This window comes from Scyliorhinus torazame, chromosome 6, assembly GCF_047496885.1.
Source record: "Scyliorhinus torazame isolate Kashiwa2021f chromosome 6, sScyTor2.1, whole genome shotgun sequence".
NCBI lineage: Eukaryota > Metazoa > Chordata > Chondrichthyes > Carcharhiniformes > Scyliorhinidae > Scyliorhinus > Scyliorhinus torazame.
In genome coordinates, this window is record NC_092712.1 from 197039049 (window position 1) to 197060441 (window position 21393).

The 21393-nt window shown below is 51.2% G+C and overlaps 1 protein-coding gene across 4 annotated transcripts in view; it reads left to right on the forward strand.

Moving 5' to 3' along the window:
- Nucleotides 1–21393, forward strand: part of fam221a (family with sequence similarity 221 member A) — a 202511-nt gene that overhangs the window by 80476 nt on the left and 100642 nt on the right. For all 4 annotated transcript variants that reach the window (XM_072509263.1, XM_072509266.1, XM_072509264.1 and 1 more), the window contains one exon: nt 11088–11278. In XM_072509263.1, the coding sequence (XP_072365364.1) occupies nt 11088–11278 (191 nt within the window). The remainder of the gene's footprint in view (nt 1–11087; nt 11279–21393) is intronic.

Genomic DNA, 21393 nt, shown 5'->3' on the forward strand with positions numbered 1-21393 from the left:
ACGCCACACCAGTGGTCCACAAACAGTGCTCCACGCACCACGAAGAGCCCCCGACTCCGCACAGAGGGTGGTCCACGCACCACGAAGAGTCCTCGACTCCACACGAAAGGTGGTCCACGCGTGTCCCCGACTCCGACAGAAAGCGATGACAGACTCCACAGCGAGACCACTGCATGACTCCTTTGAGAGCGCACAGACTGACTCCACAGTGCGACCACTGCATGACTCCACAGAGGGAACGATGCCAGACTCCACAGAGAGAGCCGTACAAGCCTCCACAGCGAGCTCATTGACAGACTCCACGAAGGAAGCAATGCAAGACTTCAGAGCGCAGTCCTTGCATGAACAAGACCATGAACGTCTAGCAACGTTATCTGAGCAACCAGCAGCAGATGATGCAAGTCTGCCACGCTCAAGTGCACAGCAAGACGACTATGACAGTCTACCACGCTCACGTGAACAACAAAAAGACTATGACAGTCTACCTGGATTATTTGAGCCACCAGAAGAAGACTCGTGACAGTCTACCCAGCTCATCTAACCGACGAGAAGACACTGAAGGTCTACCCACTGTATGTGCGACACGTGACAAAGGCTTCACAATTCCCATACAAGATGTGCGACATCTCAGCGAGACTGACAGACCTCAGCTAGTATGTACAGAGGCACTCGACAATCAAAGTGAGGTTACTAGTGACTCCAGTGACACCACGTTAACTCAAACCTCATCCACTCGAGCCTCTGCACAAGAAAATGCATTCCTGAACGTTTTAACTCCAGACGGGGAGCATCAAGACACCTCAGATGATTCAAGTGACACCTCAGATGATTCAAGTGAACCTGAAATTACTCCGGACGGGGAATGTCAAGAAACCAAAGCTGATTCAGGTGAACCAGAAAGGACTCCAGACGGGGAGCATCGATAAGCCAAAGTTGATTCCAGTGAACTGGACATGACTCCTGACGGGGAGCACCGAGGACTCAGAGACGGCACGCTCAATGAAACAGCAGATGCCACAAAGGACACTGACACAAGTAACTTTGTGAAGGACTCGAATTCTCCACTCGGTGTGGTCATTGAGTGCAACAAACACAACAACAAAACCTACGAAAACAACCACAAAGAGAACAACAAGAAGCGTACCAACGTCAACAACAGGCATGACAAAAACAACAACAATGGAACAACGACTGGTATGACATGGTACAACTCTGCAAATGCAGGACAATGTAACAGCACAGCTCCTAACACTGGCAAGAGTACAGCCATATCATGGCATGACAGCAAATCTCACCGATTCAAGTTTGCTCCACTACAAACAAGCAAACCAGCTTTCAAGGCAGATGACATACTGCATCAATATCGCAATCACACAAAACAGTCCAGGTCGGACAACACAGATGCCATACTGCATCGCTACCACAAGCATAGAAAAAAAGAGTCCAAATCAGACAATGACGTGATTTGACCATTTGCACACCTCCTGATGACCTCTTGGTTCCTTAAGTACAGGAACACTGACGGCGTTAACAAGGAAATGACAACATCAACATCGACACTTCAATAACAAAACAAGAAAGCCACTCGACCGTATAAATTCGTGAACTTTGGACTCATACATATTATTTGGTATTGTATAATCATCACTGTCATCATTATTTGTGCATGTCATCACTTATCCACCTATTTTGTTCAATTTTCTTCAACACTTTACAGAAAATATGGAACATGAAAAAAGGGGGGATGTGGCGATATGCATCACTGTAAATACACAAGGGGTTAACGTAAATACACTACACCTAAATAAACACTAGAGGGAGCACCAGAGACATCATGACATGCAGACATACAGCTAATGAACACACAGAATAGGACACGACCAATGGGCAGGCAAGACACCCAGAGGTGACACTACCACAAGCGGGCATTACAAAACCCACATATAAAAGGACAGGGCATACATGCTCTCTCTCGTTCCACAGGCGACACGTAGAGAGAAGGACAGGAGCAGCTCGGAAGCATCACACCCACCGCATGGCTTAGAGCAGACTGGTTCGTTATACCAAGTTACTATAGCAAGATTAGCAGGAGAGTCGAACTCAAGTAGAAGAATTCTTAACTGTTCAATAAATGTGTTAAACCTTTATCTCCAAGTTTGAACCTTCCTTTGTCAGAGCATACATCAAGGAAGCAGCTTATGCTACATGAAGAAGCATAACACAACAACCCCCTGGTGCCCTCAGTTTTTCCCCGGGCATAGTGGCCCGAGATCTGAGGCATCCCACATGCAGGTGATGGGTGTAAGGACGCTGTCAGCAGAAAACCAGGAGCCAGACTATGGCATAGATTGAGGAGCACCAGAGCTTTCCTCACAGCGAGTTACCATCACCCTCCTGCCTTTATATTGACCCGCTGACAGTGCCGACACAAGCCCAACACCCTGGAGTAGTGTTACACAAACCCTGAGAGGGGCTGGGGGTGGGGCAAGGTTGTGGGGGATGATGAGGAGGAGTGGGGGCTGGGAAGGGGCGAGGAAGTGAGAAATCCCTGAAAATGCAACACCAGTGCAAGAAGAAGATGGATAGTTTAAAAATTCCAGAACAACTTCTAGGAACTGGTAACGTTGATGGCAATTGGCGCTCATTTAAACAACAGTTTACACTGTATGCAGCAGGTCTAGGATTGCAGGCACAGCCAGATGATAGAAAGATAGTGTTGTTGCTCACGGTAACAGGCCCGCAGGTGATTGAGATTTATAATACCTTTGAATATGAACGAGAGGCCGATAGTAAATGCTTTGATGCCGTCATCAAAGTTTAATGAGCATTGCATGCTGAAAAAGAATAAAAAAATTTAGTTGTAATGCACTCAAAAATAAAATGGACGCTGCCATTTTAAACGCTCGGCAGAAGCAGCCATTACATGCAAAAGATGTGGAAACAGGCACCTACCAAGGCAATGTCCAGCTTATGGCAAAATTTGCACAAAGTGTTCAGGCAAAAAATCATTTTACAGAACAATATTTCACAAGCAAAAAAAGTGATTGCAGGGAAGTCAATTAATACAATTGATTACATTAATTTGTATGTGTAAATATGTATAGTCAGGCGAGTAGTAGCATGTGACACTGTAGCGGGGAGAGTCTTGAGGAGAAACTCGTGGTTAGTTGGGTTTATTAGTTCCAGTTTTATAGCATTAGTTTCCTACCCACAGTTTATTATAATATGGTATAATTAACTAGTCTTTAACTAGATGTTCTTTTGTACGCCGACTCAGTAATTGTCTCTGTACAAGAACATAACAAGCCACTTCCGGGTGCGGCGATGACCAGCTGAGTCGCACGTTTCGGCAGCTCCCGGTGAAACGGACTTTTGGGCTCTTGATAGGAGCCCCAACGGCAATTTTGACGGCTAAAAACACTGTGCGGTAAACCAGAAGGGAATCCCCCCTGGATACGGATGGAAAAAGGAGGAGAAAGTGGCCAGATTGCAGTGGATCCTTTAGAACAGCGGCAAGGAAGGCAAGCAAAAACCAAGATGGCGTCGGAAGGTGGCAGTTTAACATGGGGCCCTGAACAACAAGAGTTCTTGAAATGCTGTGTGGAAGAGATCAAAAAGGAAATGAAGAAAGAGCTGTTGGCCCCGATACTACAGGCGATCGAAGGGCTAAAGGAGGAACAAAAGACCCAGGAGTGGGAGCTTCGGGTCGTGAAGGCAAAGGCAGCCGAGAATGAGGACGACATACAGGGCCTGGTGGTGAAGACGGAGACGCAGGAGGCACATCAGAAACGATGTGTGGAAAGGTTGGAGGCACTGGAAAACAACGCAAGGAGGAACAACCTGAGGATTCTTGGTCTTCCTGAAGGTGTGGAGGGAGCGGACGTCGGGGCAGATGTGAGCACGATGCTGCACTCGTTAATGGGAGCAGAGGCCCCGGCGGGTCCGTTGGAGGTGGAGGGAGCATACCGAGTGATGGCGCGAGGACCGAGAGCAGGAGAAATTCCCAGAGCCATAGTGGTGAGATTCCTCCGTTTTAAGGATAGAGAAATGGTCCTTAGATGGGCGAAGAAAACTCGGAGCAGTAAATGGGAGAACACGGTGATCCGCGTTTATCAAGACTGGAGTGCGGAGGTGGCGAGAAGGAGGGCGAGCTTTAATCGGGCCAAGGCGGTGCTTCATAAAAAGAAGATAAAATTTGGAATGCTGCAACCGGCAAGACTGTGGGTCACATATCGAGGGAGGCACCACTACTTTGAGACGGCGGATGAAGCGTGGACTTTTATTGTGGAAGAAAAACTGGAATGAGCGGGTTATTAAAAAGAACGTTCGAACAAAGTGGTGGGGCGAATGTGGGGGGCAAAGAGGGGTTTTATGTACTAACCCTGCGATGTGGTAACTTTTCTCTCTCCCACAGGTGGTGAGGAGGGGAGGTGGAGGAGATGGGGCGTTGGCCATTGGGGGCGGGGCCAAGGGAGAAGCGCGGGCTTGGTTCCCGCGCTATGATAATCATGGCGGGAATAGAGAAGCAGGAAGGAGGGGGCGTCGCACGGTGCGAGCCGAGGTCACAGGGGGAAGCCGAGGTCAGCCAGAGTTTGCTGACTTCTGGGAGCAACATGGGGGGAGTAATTACGCTAGCGGGGGATCTAGCGGGGAGGAGGTGGGAGGGGGGAATTACTGGGTTGCTGCTGCTGGGGAGAGGGGGGAGCTGGTATGGGAGAGGATGGACGGGGGGCACCGCCTGGGGGAGATACAGCTGCGTGGGAACCGGGTGAGGAGCTGGAAAAAGGTGATGGCTAATCGACAAGGGGGGGGGGGGGGGGGAGGAAGCCCCCCAACCCGGTTGATCACGTGGAACGTGAGAGGGCTGAACGGGCCGATAAAGAGGGCACGGGTACTCGCACACCTTAAGAAACTTAAGGCAGATGTGGTTATGTTACAGGAAACGCACCTGAAACTGATAGACCAGGTTAGGCTACGCAAAGGATGGGTGGGGCAGGTGTTCCATTCGGGGCTAGATGCGAAAAACAGGGGGGTGGCTATATTAGTGGGGAAGCGGGTAATGTTCGAGGCAAAGACTATAGTGGCGGATAACGGGGGCAGATACGTGATGGTGAGTGGCAAACTACAGGGGGAGACGGTGGTTTTGGTAAACGTATATGCCCCGAACTGGGATGATGCCAATTTTATGAGGCGGATGCTAGGACGCATTCCGGACCTAGAGATGGGAAAGTTGATAATGGGGGGAGATTTTAATACGGTGTTGGAACCAGGGCTGGATAGGTCGAAGTCCAGGACTGGAAGGAGGCCGGCAGCAGCCAAGGTACTTAAAGATTTTATGGAGCAGATGGGAGGTGTAGACCCGTGGAGATTTAGCAGACCTAGGAGTAAGGAGTTCTCGTTTTTCTCCTATGTCCATAAAGTCTACTCGCGAATAGACTTTTTTGTGCTGGGTAGGGCATTGATCCCGAAGGTGAGGGGAACGGAGTATACGGCTATAGCCATTTCGGATCACGCTCCACACTGGGTGGACTTGGAGATAGGGGAGGAAACAGGAGGGCGCCCACCCTGGAGAATGGACATGGGACTAATGGCAGATGAGGGGGGGTGTCTAAGGGTGAGGGGGTGCATTGAAAAGTACTTGGAACTCAATGATAATGGGGAGGTCCAGGTGGGAGTGGTCTGGGAGGCGTTGAAGGCGGTGGTTAGAGGGGAGCTGATATCAATAAGGGCACATAAAGGGAAGCAGGAGAGTAAGGAACGGGAGCGGTTGCTGCAAGAACTTTTGAGGGTGGACAGACAATATGCGGAAGCACCGGAGGAGGGACTGTACAGGGAAAGGCAAAGGCTACATGTAGAATTTGACTTGCTGACTACGGGCACTGCAGAGGCACAATGGAGGAAGGCACAGGGTGTACAGTACGAATATGGGGAGAAGGCCAGCAGGTTGCTGGCACACCAATTGAGGAAAAGGGGAGCACGAGGGAAATAGGGGGAGTGAGGGATGAGGAAGGAGAGATGGAGCGGAGAGAGTGAATGGAGTGTTCAAGACATTTTATAAAAAATTATATGAAGCTCAACCCCCGGATGGGAGGGAGAGAATGATGGGCTTCTTGGATCGGTTGGAATTTCCCACGGTGGAAGAGCAGGAAAGGGTGGGACTGGGAGCACAGATCGAGGTAGAAGAAGTGGTGAAAGGAATTAGGAGCATGCAGGCGGGAAAGGCCCCGGGACCGGATGGATTCCCAGTCGAATTCTATAGAAAATATGTGGACTTGCTCGCCCCGGTACTGACGAGGACCTTTAATGAGGCAAAGGAAAGGGGACAACTGCCCCCGACTATGTCTGAAGCAACGATATCGCTTCTCTTAAAGAAGGAAAAGGACCCGCTACAATGCGGATCCTATAGACCTATTTCCCTCCTAAATGTAGATGCCAAGGTCCTGGCTAAGGTAATGGCAATGAGAATAGAGGAATGTGTCCCGGGGGTGGTCCACGAGGACCAAACTGGGTTTGTGAAGGGGAGACAGCTGAACACGAATATACGGAGGTTGTTAGGGGTAATGATGATGGCCCCACCAGAGGGAGAAACAGAGATAGTAGTGGCGATGGATGCCGAGAAAGCATTTGATAGAGTGGAGTGGGATTATTTGTGGGATGTGTTGAGGAGATTTGGTTTTGGAGAGGGGTATGTTAGATGGGTGCAGCTGTTGTATAGGGCCCCAGTGGCGAGCGTGGTCACGAATGGACGGGGAACTGCATATTTTCGGCTCCATAGAGGGACAAGGCAAGGATGCCCTCTGTCCCCATTATTGTTTGCACTGGCGATTGAGCCCCTGGCGATAGCGTTGAGGGGTTCCAAGAAGTGGAGGGGAGTACTTAGGGGAGGAGAAGAACACCGGGTATCTTTGTATGCGGACGATTTGCTACTATACGTGGCGGACGAGGGGATGCCAGAAATAATGCGGATACTTGGTGAGTTTGGGGATTTTTCAGGGTATAAATTGAACATGGGGAAAAGTGAGTTGTTTGTGGTGCATCCAGGGGAGCAGAGTAGAGAAATAGCGGACCTACTGTTGAGGAAGGTAACAAGGGACTTTCGTTACCTGGGGATCCAGATAGCTAAGAATTGGGGCACATTGCATAGGTTAAATTTAACGCGGTTGGTGGAACAGATGGAGGAGGATTTCAAGAGATGGGATATGGTATCCCTGTCACTGGCAGGGAGGGTGCAGGCGGTTAAGATGGTGGTCCTCCCGAGATTCCTCTTTGTGTTTCAGTGCCTCCCGGTGATGATCACGAAGGCTTTTTTTAAAAGGATTGAAAAAAGCATCATGGGTTTTGTGTGGGCCGGGAAGACCCCGAGAGTGAGGAAGGGATTCTTACAGCGTAGCAGGGATAGGGGGGGGGCTGGCACTACCGAGCCTAAGTGAGTATTATTGGGCCGCTAATATTTCAATGGTGAGTAAGTGGATGGGAGAGGAGGAGGGAGCGGCGTGGAAGATATTAGAGAGGGCGTCCTGTAGGGGGACTAGCCTACAGGCTATGGTGACAGCCCCATTGCCGTTCTCACCGAGGAACTACACCACAAGCCCGGTGGTGGTGGCTACACTGAAGATTTGGGGACAGTGGAGACGGCATAGGGGAAAGACTGGAGCCTTGGGGGGGTCCCCGATAAGAAACAATCATAGGTTTGCCCGGGGGGAATGGATGGGGGATATGGAATGTGGCAAAGAGCAGGAATAACGCAACTGAAAGATCTGTTTATGGATGGGAAGTTCGCGAGTCTGGGAGCGCTGACCGAGAAATATGGGTTGCCCCAAGGGAATGCATTCAGGTATATGCAACTGAGGGCTTTTGCGAGGCAACAGGTGAGGGAATTCCCGCAGCTCCCGACACAAGAGGTGCAGGACAGAGTGATCTCAAAGACATGGGTGGGGGATGGTAAGGTGTCAGATATATATAGGGAAATGAGGGACGAAGGGGAGACTATGGTAGATGAACTAAAAGGGAAATGGGAAGAAGAGCTGGGGGAGGAGATTGAGGAGGGGAGGTGGGCAGATGCCCTAAGCAGGGTAAACTCGTCGTCCTCGTGTGCCAGGCTAAGCCTGATTCAGTTTAAGGTATTACACAGGGCACATATGACTGGAGCACGGCTCAGTAAATTTTTTGGGGTGGAGGATAGGTGTGCTAGGTGCTCGAGAAGCCCAGCGAATCATACCCATATGTTTTGGTCATGCCCGGCACTACAGGGGTTTTGGATGGGGGTGACAAAGGTGCTTTCAAAAGTAGTAGGAGTCCGGGTCGAACCAAGCTGGGGGTTGGCTATATTTGGGGTTGCACAAGAGCCGGGAGTGCAGGAGGCGAGAGAGGCCGATGTTTTGGCCTTTGCGTCCCTAGTAGCCCGGCGCAGGATATTGCTAATGTGGAAAGAAGCCAAGCCCCCGGGGGTGGAGACCTGGATAAATGACATGGCGTGGTTTATAAAGCTAGAGCGGATTAAGTTCGTCCTAAGGGGGTCGGCTCAAGGGTTCACCAGGCGGTGGCAACCGTTCGTCGAATACCTCGCAGAAAGATGGACGGAATGGGAAAAAGAAGGCAGCAGCAGCAGCCCAGGATCGGGAGGGGGGGGAGGAGGAACCAGAAGGACTCTCAGGGTTGTTAATATATACTGTATAGTATGTATAGGTCGTTGCTACAGATAATTATATATTGGACTGTTAAATTATATTTTTGGAGAGTGTTACTTGTGACAAGGCAGTTGCCAATTAGGGCTAGTTTTCATTTTTGTTATTTATTATTTATTCATTTTTTGTTTATAAAATAGGTCATTGTTATTTGTGTTGTTATAATATTGTGTAAAGGATGCACAATGTACTGTGTTGGTTGACCAAAAATTTTCAATAAAATATTTAGGAAAAAAAAAGAACATAACAAGCACGTTAGAGGCTCGGAATCCTATGGTGAGTAACTCACCTCCTGACTCCCCAAATCCTGTCCACAAACTACAAGTCACAAGTCAGGAGTGTGTAGGCAATAGAAATGCAAATTATTATCGAAATGGAAAGCAGATTCAAAATACGTCTGGGCAGAGAGATCTGGGTGTCCTTGTTCATTAATAGCAGAAAGTCGATATGCAGATACAGCATGTAATTAGAAAGGCGAATGCGATGTTAGCGTTTATTGCAAAAGGACTGGAGTATAAAAGTAGAGAAGTATTTTTGCAATTGTATAGGGCCTTGATGAGACCACATCTAGAGTATTGTGTCCATTTTTGGTCTTCTTATTTGAGGAAGAATGTGGTGGCATTGGAGGTAGTTCAGAGGAGGTTCACCAGATTGATGCCCGGGATGAAAGGGTTAATTTATGAGGAGAGATTAAACAGTTTGGGCTTATACCCACTAGAGTTTAGAAGGATGAGAAGGGATCTGACCAAGGTATAGAAGATACAAAAAGGGATTGATAAAGTAAACGTAGACCAAATGTTCCCCCTTGTCGGGCAATCGAGAACGAGAGGTCACAGATATAGGTTGAGAGGCGGTAGAGTTTGAACTGAGATGAGGAGGAACTACTCGCAGAGGGTGGTGAATTTGTGGAATTCGCTGTACCATTGTGCAGTGGAATCTGAATCATTAAATGGTTTCAAGAAGAAGTTAGATATATTTCTGATTTTAAAAATGGGTTAAAGGGATATGGGAACAGGTAGGGAGGTGGATTTGAGATCAGGAAGAGATCAGCCGTGATCTGATTGAATGGCAGAGCAGGCTCGAAGGACTGAATTGCCAACTTCTACTCCTAATTCCTCTGTTTTTATGTCCTATGTGATGGAACACTCGCCACTTGCCTGGATGCGTGTAGGTCCCACAACACTCATGAAGCTTGACACCACCCTGGACAAAGCAGCCCACTTGATTGGCATCCCTTCCATAAACATTCACTCCCTCCACCACTGATGCACAGTACCAGCAGTGTGTACCAGGTACAAGATGCACTTCAGGAACTTACCAAGGCTCCTTTGATAGAATCTTGCAAACTCACGACCTCTGCCAACTAGAAGGACAAGGGCAGCAGATATATGGGAACACCATCACCTGGAAGTTCACCTCCAAACCACTCACCATCTGACTTGGAAATATATCGCCATTCCTTCTCTGTTGGTGGGTCAAAATCCTCAAACTCACTCCCGAACAGCACTGTGGGTGTACCTGCACCACAGGGACTGAAACAGTTCAAGAAAGTAGCTCTTCACCACTTTCTCAAGGGCAATTAGGGGTTGGTAATGAATGCTCGCCTTGCCAGCGAAGCCCATATCCCTTTAATGAATAAGAAAAAAATTATACACATACTTAATATTTTGAATGTTCATCGATTTCAATTCTATATGCAATTTAAATCTTATATATTTTTAATTCTTAATTATTACATCTTTGGCTCACAAAAGTACAATTCAGTTATACTAAATAAATGTGAAAATAATCACAATCTATTTGTGTATGTGAAAAGTCTTGATTGCTAATACCCCTGCTGTTGAAAAATAAAAGTCTTAATTTTGACTGTGAGCAATGCCATTTGTCTAAGTTTTTTTGACACTGCATAGTCAAATCCAGACTATCTCTTGTCTTCAGATGAAGTGGAATTCCATGGGAGGTTCTATTTGAATGTAGGTCTAATTCTGTCCCCTATTGAAAGTTATACAAATTTATCCTTATTACCATTATAAATTCCTATGTCCATGTTTAAATTGGACAATGCCTTTGTAAATTGTGCCTATAATTACACCCTCCCACCACGACCAATCTTGCACATTCAGGAAAGTAAAAATTATGGAGTAACAAGACCTCATGGGTAGTTTATGTTACAAATGACTGTGTCTGCACTTACATTGGAAGAATTGATAGAAAATGTGTATTTTATTTAGTTGGATTTGTGGACATTTGGGAAAAGTGTACATCTAAGCTCCTGAATCCACATTTTTAAACCATTTAGTTATGTAACTATGTACACTCTGGAGTGAAACTATATGATACGTCTGTCTAATAAATGTGTACATATTCAACATTGTTAAAATGCGTCCCATTTTGATCCCACAGATATAAACAGCACAAAACTGATTACAAAGAAATTCCAACAGAGCGTCCAATTTTGCTCCCCTGCAGAGTACCAGGTTGCCGGTGTATCTCCTATCATTACGTGCCACTGAATGGAACTCAGCCAATTCGTTGCCGGTGCAAACATTTTGCAGATGATCATAGTGAATTGGCACCATATAAATGCAAAAAGTGTGAGTTTTTTGTGTTATAGTTCAACATTAACAGTAATTTTGTAACTGGGTAAAGACGTTTCCTCCAAAATCCCCTTTAATTTTTATATCCCTTTTAATTCTTAGCTCTTAAATTCTAATCTATTTTTTTGAGGCATATCTGAGCTTTAACTATCTTGCTTGTTATTGGAAACAATCTACCATAAGCCCTCATAATCTTTAAGACCCCCACGTCTTCTCCATTCCAGTGAAAAAATCCTTACCTTCTCTAGTCTTATTTCCATAATTGTAACCGCCATCCTTCACAGCAAGCTGCGAATCACAGGGCCAGAATTTGCTGTCAAAATAATTGTGGAGATATTGGTGTTGCCGTTTTTATGCATAAGCACCATAGCAAGTTTAGGTGAGAGGCAGATGTGCAGTTAAACATGAATGTCGAAAGGTTGCTGTCCAAGCTGCACCACTTCAATGTTAGCTGCACAAAGACAACGGCCGCGATTCTCCGGAAAGGTTTCTAAGTGTGGTAGCGAAAGGGAACTGCCGCGAGCTTCCCGGTGCTTGGCCCAGCGAGGTCGGCTCTCTAATTAACCATAATTGATCCACTTAATGAGGCCTCATGGGCTTCTCGCCACTAACTAAGGCTCGCCAGGTGATTTGCCGGCACCCCACTAACAAAGTAGAGTGGCACTTAAACACTCTTGCTTAGCTAACCCCAGCCAGCTTGCAACATTGGCACACAGGAGACCAGCCCCAAGATTCGGGGATGCAGACCTGTGGAAGCTCCTAGACATAGTGGAGGGCAGGAGATATGTCCTGTTCCCCCGAGGGTCCAGGAGGGTCAGCCATAGAGCAGCCAGTGCTGCCTAGGATGAGGTGGCGGCAGCTGTGAGAGCCGGGAGTGTCACCAGGAGGACTGGCCTCCAGTACTGGAAAAAGGTCAACGACCTACACCAGGCAGCATGAGCGAGTAGACACCAATGTTCTTTCTCTCTCTCTTCCCGCCCCTCCCACCACCACTGAGATCTTTCCACCGCCATGCGAGTATCCAGTCCCCCAACTCTCTATGTGACCCCAAACCTCCCTCTACCCCCCTCCTCCCTTCAACCCCCCAACCCTTCCTTTACACATCCCCTCCCATCACTGTGAACCACATGTGTGGCTAATGATGCCCTCTCTGTGTCTCCTCAGGAAACGTTCTCCCACAATCGCCAGGAGAGGGCCCAGACTGGCGGTGGTGTGCTGGACATAAGAATCCTCCCTTCCTTCGAGGAGCGGGCCTTGGAGGTGATTGGAGTAGCCGAGGGCAGAGCGGTCACCAATGCGGAAGCTGGCGGATGCCGCAGAGGTGAGGGCCCACCAGGCCCACCCAGAGGACCTGTTAACGTGAGTTGCTATTACCTCACTGATCTTTCTCCCACTGGTCATCCAGCGGACGGCACTAGCCCATCCCTGGTGGCCCACTCTCCAGCCTCCCACGAGAACACCTCGGAGGAGAGCTCCGAGGAAGACACGATCGAGGCGTCACAGTTGTTATCCCCACCCTCAACCAGCGCAGATACACTCACCTCGGTGGGAAATGTTAGTAGTCTGGTGAGCATTACACAGCTGCTGATGCACATCAGGTAGAGGCAGGAACTCCCAGGCGAGACAGCAGTCCGAGGCCTGCTGGATCCAGGACCCAGTTGTGTCCCAGCCTGATGCTGAGCCTGTGGAAGAGGTCATCCAGAGTTGATGGAAATGTTAGGGTGCGGCCATGACATTCAGAGGGAGATCTCAGCCGCACTCCAGCAGGTCCATAGCCGATTGGAGGAGTCTCAGAGGCTAATGGCACAGGAGATGTCGCTGGCAATGCGTGGCACCGAGGCCAACACTACTGGGGTAGTCACCTCAGTGGAGAGCCTGGTGCACAATGTCGGTACTAAGAGTAGGTGTCCAAGGCATTGCGCAGTTGGTGATGGCCATGGCTGAGCGGCTCGGCAGAATGTCTGCCTCGCTGGGGGATGTCCCCCAGTACCAGGCCAACCTTGATGAGGTGCCGCAGGACATGTCCCACTCTCAGATGGGAATGGCCGAGGCACTGCAGAACATGTCTCAGTCACTGAGGAGCATTGTCAACGGCGTCAACACGATGGTGTAGACCATGGGGAATTGCCAGGGCTGGCAGAGCCAGATGATGCAGGGGCAGCCAGGACTCAAACCAACTGCCTCCATCCCAAGGCGAACCTCAGGGCCCTATGGGCACCGACCGGAATGAGGGGGTGCTGGGTGCCAAGCCGGACCTGTCCCATGGAGTGGCGATGGTGGCCACCAGCTCCTCGAAGTTCCACCCCTCTGATGAGCCCATGTCTCACAGTCAGCACGTGGGACAAGCTGGCACAGCTGTTCATGTGAGGGGAGGGTGGGGAGGAGGAATGTGGCACCATCGGACAGTGGGGAATTGTTACACACAATAAACATGCTTGTGCACAAACCAGTATGTTGCCTCTGTTACTTTCTTCCACAATGCGGACCAACCTCTGAAACATTGGCCTATCTCTCCAGGCATCTCCCCCTCCGTGGGCACACCACGTCCTAAGTGAATCAGGTGAGTATGAGGACCTCTCTGGCCCTCCAGGTTTTCCGGACCCTCACCACTGCTGGCTGTCCTGCAGCCTCCGGCTGGTCCTCCAGTTCCTCCATTGCCTCGTCCTCTAGTCCCTGCTGGTCCGGCTCCTCTTCATCATCCTCGTCCTCCTCGTTCTCGGAGGTGGCCCCATGTTCCTCACCAGTAACCTCCAGGTTGTCACCCTGCTTCTGTGTGAGGTTGTGGAGGGCACAGCAGAGCACCACAAAGCGGGCGACCCTCCGGGTGGTGTACTGGAGGGCACCTCCGGAGTGGTCGAGGCATCGGAACCTCATTTTGAGGTGTCCAATGCACCGCTCAATCACAGCCGGTGTGGCCACATGGGCCTCATTGTACCGGGTCTCCGCTTCGGTCTCCGGCCTCTATACTGGCATCATTATCCAGCTCCTCAGCGGGGACCCCTGATCCTGGGGTGGTGCTCGAAGAGGCCGGGAATATCAGACTGCCCCAGGATGTAGCTGTCTTGCACACTCCCCGGGAAGCATGCACACACGTGCATGATCTTCATCTGGTGGTTGCGCTGTATGTTGGGCAGCACGGTAGCATTGTGGATAGCACAAATGCTTCACAGCTCCAGGGTCCCAGGTTCGATTCTGGCTTGGGTCACTGTGCGGAGTCTGCACATCCTCCTCGTGTGTGTGTGGGTTTCCTCCGGGTGCTCCGGTTTCCTCCCACAGTCCAAAGATGTGCGGGTTAGGTGGATTGGCCATGCTAAATTGCCCATAGTGTCCAAAATTGCTCTTATTGTTACTGGGTTATGGGGATAGGGTGGAGATGTGGACCTTGGGTAGGGTGCTCTTTCCAAGAGCCGGTGTAGACTCGATGGGCCGAATGGCCTCCTTCTGCACTGTAAATTCTATGATTCTATGAACTCCTTTCTGTTAATGTAGGGCACTCCCAGATGGCCCGGTGAGCGCAAGGCAACATGCATGGCATCTTTTATCCCCTGAAACTGGGGCATCCCGGCGTGGACGGGGAAACCTGCTGCCCGGGCATCTTGCTGGGTTTGGTCCATGTCAAAGATTATGTAGTTTTCCGTCCGGCATCCGTGACCTGTTGGATGCACCTGTGGGCTGTGGCCTGCGAGGTATCACACAGGTCCCCGTTCGAGCCCTGGAATGATCCCAAGGCGTAAAAGTTCAGAGCTGCGGTGTCCTTGACAGCCACCGGGAACAGGTTCCTCCTCTTCCATGTGGTGCCAAGTCCACAAGGACATGGCACAGGTGCCGCACTGTCTCCTTGTTGATCACCATTCCCTGGGTGTTCGGATGTTGGCTTCTGCGTGTGTGGTGTTGCCTCCCGCAATGTTCAGGCACAGTGTTCCGGCATCACAGTTTGATTTGGGATGCTGGGCAGTGACTCCTACATGCAACATGGCCTGCCCACCCACGGGAATCCACTTGGGTTGTGTGAAGTGCTCACTTAACCATGACTGCTGAACTGGCCGCACAGCCAGAGGCCTTGGCAATCAGTGGGGGTTATGTGTGGTCGCTGGGGCAGATGGGCAGGGACAAGGATTGCCCCCGGAATGGATACACCATCCAGGGGTTGGCATGTTGTTGCTGCAAGTGGTTGCCCCCCCCCCCCCCCCCCCCCCCCCTTGGTTGGCACCCAGCATCCATGCCGGCCTCTGCACTTGCCCCAAGCTAAGCTTCACCTACAGCCAATGCAGCGCATGATCCAATATCACGATTCCCGCATACTCCGTCCCCACCACCCCCATCAAGGTCGCTCGATTCACCACAAAGAAATCAATTCTGGAATATATATGTGAGAAGAAGGAGTTACCCCCCCCCCCCCCCCAGATCCTGCACTTCCTTGGCCCACAAACCCCATCCTTTCGATCAACAAAATGGCCACCCCTCGCGACTTCACGTCAAACCCCAGTGAAATACTTGTCCCACCCACCCTTCTTCAACCTAACCTGATCCCTCACCCGGAGGTGCGTCTCCTGTAAAAAGATCACCTCTGCCTTCAAACTCCTGTGCAACCTCTTAACCGGCCCATTTAACCTATGGACGTTCCACGTTACAATTCCCTACTGGAGGCTTACGCCTCCACTCGCCTCTCCCATCCACTGTCATCCTCCTCCAGCTCTACCTCTTAATACCACCCTAAACCAGGCCCATCCAAGATGGCCCCCCTCTCCGCCCATGACCACATTCAGTCTCCAACTCTGCCACGTTGTAAGGCCGGTTGTAAGGCCCCTCCCTGTCCCACCTCTTGCGGCCTCCTCCCCACCTCACCTCCGTTCACCAGCATTACCTGCCTCCCTCGAAGGCTCCCACATCCCATCCCTCCACCCACCAGCCCCTCCTTAGCTTGTGAAAACAGGTGCCTTACCCACCTGAATGCCCTCAACTAGCAACTCACCCAACGGACCCCACCATAGATACCCAAACAACACCCAAAATCGCAAATCGCCCCTTCCAAAACGAAAACACCACAGACGGCAAGGGGGAGGGGTGATTACCCCCTTACAAACTTACAACTCCCTAAATCAAAAAAAAAAAACACCCTCTGCCAACAACACGCAATAGCCATAACATCCAACCTTTGCAGATATAGCTCCCCCATCTCACACCAACTCTCAGTTTTTCCGCAGTCTTTGGTGCCTAAAACGTCATTGGCCTTTTCTGGCATTTCAAAATAATACTCCCGGCCTCCAAATGTGACCCACAATTTCGTCGGGTACAGCACCCCAAACCAAGTCTTTCTTCGCTACAACGCCGCCTTGGCCCTTTTGAATCCAGCACGCCTCTTCACCAGCTCTGCACCAATTCCGACACAATTCCTCTCCCATTCACTTTTTAAAAAGATACTCTTTTCAAGGCATTTTCACATATATACACAAATGATCAGAAGAACAGCAAAACAACTCAATAAACAAGCCACAACCTTCCTGCTCCCTGATAACAACACCCCGCCACAACTCCCCTTCCCATTTTAACCCAGTTACCCACGCAACCCACCCCCACTTGCTGACCCCTAAATCGTCCTTAAATAAATTGATAAACGGCTTCCACCTCTGGGTGACCCTCTCTGCCGATCCTCGCAGAGCGAATTTGACCTTCTCCAGCCTCAGGAATTCTGCTAGGTCACTCACCCACACTCACGCTTTCGGCGGCTCCTTGTCCCGCAATTCTAGCAAAATCCGTCTCTGGGCTATCAGTGAGGGAAATTACAAGATGTTGGCCTCTCTCACCCACTGGACTCCCGGGTCTTCTGACACCCCAAATATCGCCACCTCTGGACTCGGGCCCTCCCCCACACCCAACACCTCTGACACCACGTCTGAGAACCCCAGCCAGAACCCCTCAATCTTGGGCATGCCCAGAACCTTAAACTGGGTGAGGCTTAACCTCACACATGACGAGGAAGTGTTCACTCTCAGCAATGCCTCTGCCCACGTCTCGGCCCCCACCTCCCCTCCCAGCTCCTCCTCCCATTTACGCTTAATGTCCTCCACCAGGGTTCTTCCCCGCTCCATCTATTCCTTATATATATATCCGACACCTTCCCCTCCTTAACTGCACCCAACTCTGTGCCACCTGGATACCCAAATACCTGAAACTAGCCCCACCAGCCTGAACTGCAAATCCCCCAGTCTCCATTCCTGCCCTCTGGCATTCATCGGGAACGCCTCACTCTTTCCCCTGTTCAGTTTATATCCTGAAAACCGGCTGAATTCCCCCCAAATCTCCAAAATACCTCCTGTGGTAGTCACCACTGATGTATATATTAGTGCTTTGTTGTAAGGCTCTGTACTACGGGTACGGGGGTAGTTCCATGCCTGCTGGCTCCGCCCAGTAGGTGGAGTATTAATATGTGTGCTCCTCGTACAGCAGCCATTTTGCCAGCTGCTGTAGGAGGCCACGCACCTTCGTGTAATAAAGCCTCGATTGCATCCAACTCTCGTCTTTGTGTAATTGATCGTGCATCAATTTATTACACTAAAGTTTTCAGAAGATGGACCTCCACATCAAGCCGGATCGCCTGCAGCTGGATCCGCAATCAGGCAACGCCAAAAAGGACTTTGAACATTGGCTAGCCTGTTTCGAAGCTTACATCAGGTCTGCACCAGACCCAATTCCGGAAGCTCAGAAGTTTCAGATCCTCTACACGCGGCTGAGCTCCAACTTTTTTCCACTTATCCAGGACACGCCGACCTACGAAGACGCCATCGCGCTACTGAAGGAAAACTTCGCTCAGCGGACTAACACACTCTACGCCAGACACATTCTTTCCACTCGTAGTCAACTTCCTGGTGAGCCCGTGGAAGATTTCTGGCGTGCTCTAATTCCCCGAGTCAGAGACTGTGACTGTCAGGCCGTCACGGCCACGGAACACTCAAACTTGCTCATGAGAGACGTTTTGTTACGGGGATAGGGTCGGATTACATCCGCCAGCGCCTCTTAGAAGGGGTCACGCTCGACCTCGCAGCAACCAAAAAGCTAGCGCTCTGGCTGATGGTCGCTTCGCGCAACATCCAGGCCTACACCCCTGGCCGCGCGGCCTACCCCTCCTACGCAACGTGGACTCCGCAGATGGCCGCCCCATCGGGGACCCCACTCAGCCAACCCCATGCCTGTGCCGCACGGGAGCCAACCAACCCTGGGGCCCCAAATGTTACTTCTGTGGGCAGCCAAAACACCCCCGACAACGCTGCCCGGCCCGGAGCGCCCTTTGCAAGGCCTGCGGCAAGAAGGGACATTTCGCTGAGGCGTGCCAGGCCCGTGCAGTCGTCGCTATTGTTGCGACCCCCCCCACGTGCGGCCAGTGGGCGCCGCCATCTTCCCTCTCCGGACCACGTATGGCCCGTGGGTGCCGCCATCTTATTCGACCCCCACAATGTGCGGCCCATGGGCGCCGCCATCTTGTCCTCCCCAGGATCATCAGGCGCCGCCACCTTGTTTCCCCCACAACACGTGTGACCTGTGGGCGCCGCCATCGTACCAGGACCCATGCCCCCGGGCACCCCATCATCTGCCACCATCGACGACCAGCCGTGTCTCGCCTCAGTCACGATTGACCAGTCCGCCCACTCAACCTAGCAACGGCCTCTACCAACGTGAAAATCGATGGGCATGAGATCTCCTGCCTGCTGGGGTCCAGGAGCACTGAGAGCTTCATCCATCCCGATACGGTAAGGCGCTGCTCCCTCGTGGTGCACCCCGCCAACCAGAGAATCTCCCTGGCCTCCAGGTCCCACTCCGTGGAGATCCGGGGGTACTGCATAGCCACTCTCACAGTCCAGGGCGTGAGGTTCAGCGGCTTCCGCCTCTACGTCTTCCCCAACCTCTTAGATACCATAGATATCATAGAATTTACAGTGCAGAAGGAGGCCATTCGGCCCATCGAGTCTGCACCGGCTCTTGGAAAGAGCACCCTACCCAAGGTCAACACCTCCACCCTATCCCCATAACCCATGAATCCCACCCAACACTAAGGGCAATTTTGGACACTAAGGGCGATTTATCATGGCCAATCCACCTAACCTGCACATCTTTGGACTGTGGGAGGAAACCGGAGCACCCGGAGGAAACCCACGCACACACGGGGAGGATGTGCAGACTCCGCACAGACAGTGACCCGGAATTGAATCTGGGACCCTGGAGCTGTGAAGCAATTGTGCTATCCACAATGCTACCGTGCTGCCCGTGCTGCGCTGCCTTACTACTCGGCCTGGACTTCCAGTGCAACCTCCAGAGCCTAACATTGGAATTCGGCGGGTCCCTACCACCCCTTACTGTGTGCGGCCTCGCTACCCTAAAGGTCGACCCACCTTCTCTATTTGCAAACTTAACTCCAGATTGCAAACCCGTCGGCACCAGGAGCAGACGGTACAGCGCCCAGGACAGAACCTTCATCAGGTCCGAAGTCCAGCGACTGCTTCGGGAAAGCATCACCGAGGCCAGCAACAGCCCTGGAGAGCCCAAGTGGTAGTTGTGAAAACTGGGGAGAAACACAGAATGGTTGTGGACTACAGTCAGACCATCAATAACTACACGCAGCTTGACGCGTACCCCCCCCCACGCATATCTGATATGGTCAATCAGATTGCACAGTACCGGGTTTTCTCAAGTGTCGACCTAAAATCCACCTACCACCAGCTCCCCATACACTGCCTTCGAGGCAGATGGCCGCCTTTACCACTTTCTTAGAGTTCCCTTTGGCGTCACCAACGGGGTCTCGGTTTTCCAACGGGAAATGGACTGAATGGTTGACCGGTATGGGCTGCGGGCCACTTTCCCGTACCTAGACAATGTCACCATCTGCGGGCACGATCAGCAGGACCATGACGCCAACCTTGCCAAATTTCTCCACACAACGACTCTCCTCAACCTAACTAATAACAAGAAGAAGTGCGTGTTCAGCATGAACCGCTTAGCCATCCTCGGCTATGTGGTCCAGAACGGAGTTCTGGGGCCCGATCCCTACCGCATGCGCCCCCTCATGGAACTCCCCCTCCCCCACTGCCCCAAGGCCCTCAAACGTTGCCTGGGGTTCTTTTCTTACTATGCCCAGTGGGTCACAAATTATGCAGACAAGGCCCGCCCACTCATTCAATCCACTCTTTTTCCCCTAACGGCTGAGGCTCACCAGGCTTTCAACCGTATTAAGGCTGACATCGCCAAGGCCGCGATGCACGCAGTCGACGAGACGTTACCATTTCAAGTCGAGAGCGATGCATCAGACGTTGCTCGAGCCGCCACCCTCAACCAGGCAGGCAGGCCCGTGGCATTCTTTTCACGGTCATGCCTCCGAAATTCGTCATTCCTCCGGCGAAAAAGTGGCCCAAGCCATCGTTGAAGCTGCGCGGCATTGGAGGCATTACCTGACCGGCAGGAGATTCACTGTCCTCACTGACCAACGGTAACCTTCATGTTTAACAACGCACAGCGGGGCAAGATCAAGAACGATAAAATCTTGAGGTGGAGGATCGAGCTCTCCACCTACAACTACGAGATTTTGTATCGCCTGGTAAGCTCAACAAGCCCCCCGATGCCCTATCCCGAGGTACATGTGCCAGCGCACAGGTGGACCGACTCCGGACTCTGCATGACAACCTTTGTCACCCGGGAGTCACACGTTTGTACCACTTCATCAAGGCCCGCAATCTGCTCTACTCCATCGAGGAAGTCAGGGCAATCACCAGAGACTGCCAGGTCTGCACGGAGTGCAAACCGCACTTCTACCAGCCAGACCGTGAGCGCCTGGTGAAGGCCTCCCGCCCCTTTGAACGCCTCAGCGTGGACTTCAAAGGGCCCCTCCCCTCCACCGACCGTAACATGTACTTCCTCACTGTGGTCGATGAATATTGCAGATTCCCCTTTGCCATCCCATGCCCCGATATGACGTCTGCCACCGTCATCAAAGCCCTCAACACCATCTTCGCTCTGTTCGGCTTCCCCGCCTATGTCCACAGCGACAGGGGATCCTCATTCATGAGCGATGAGCTGGATCAGTTCCTGCTCAACAAGGGTATCGCCTCGAGAAGGACGACCAGCTA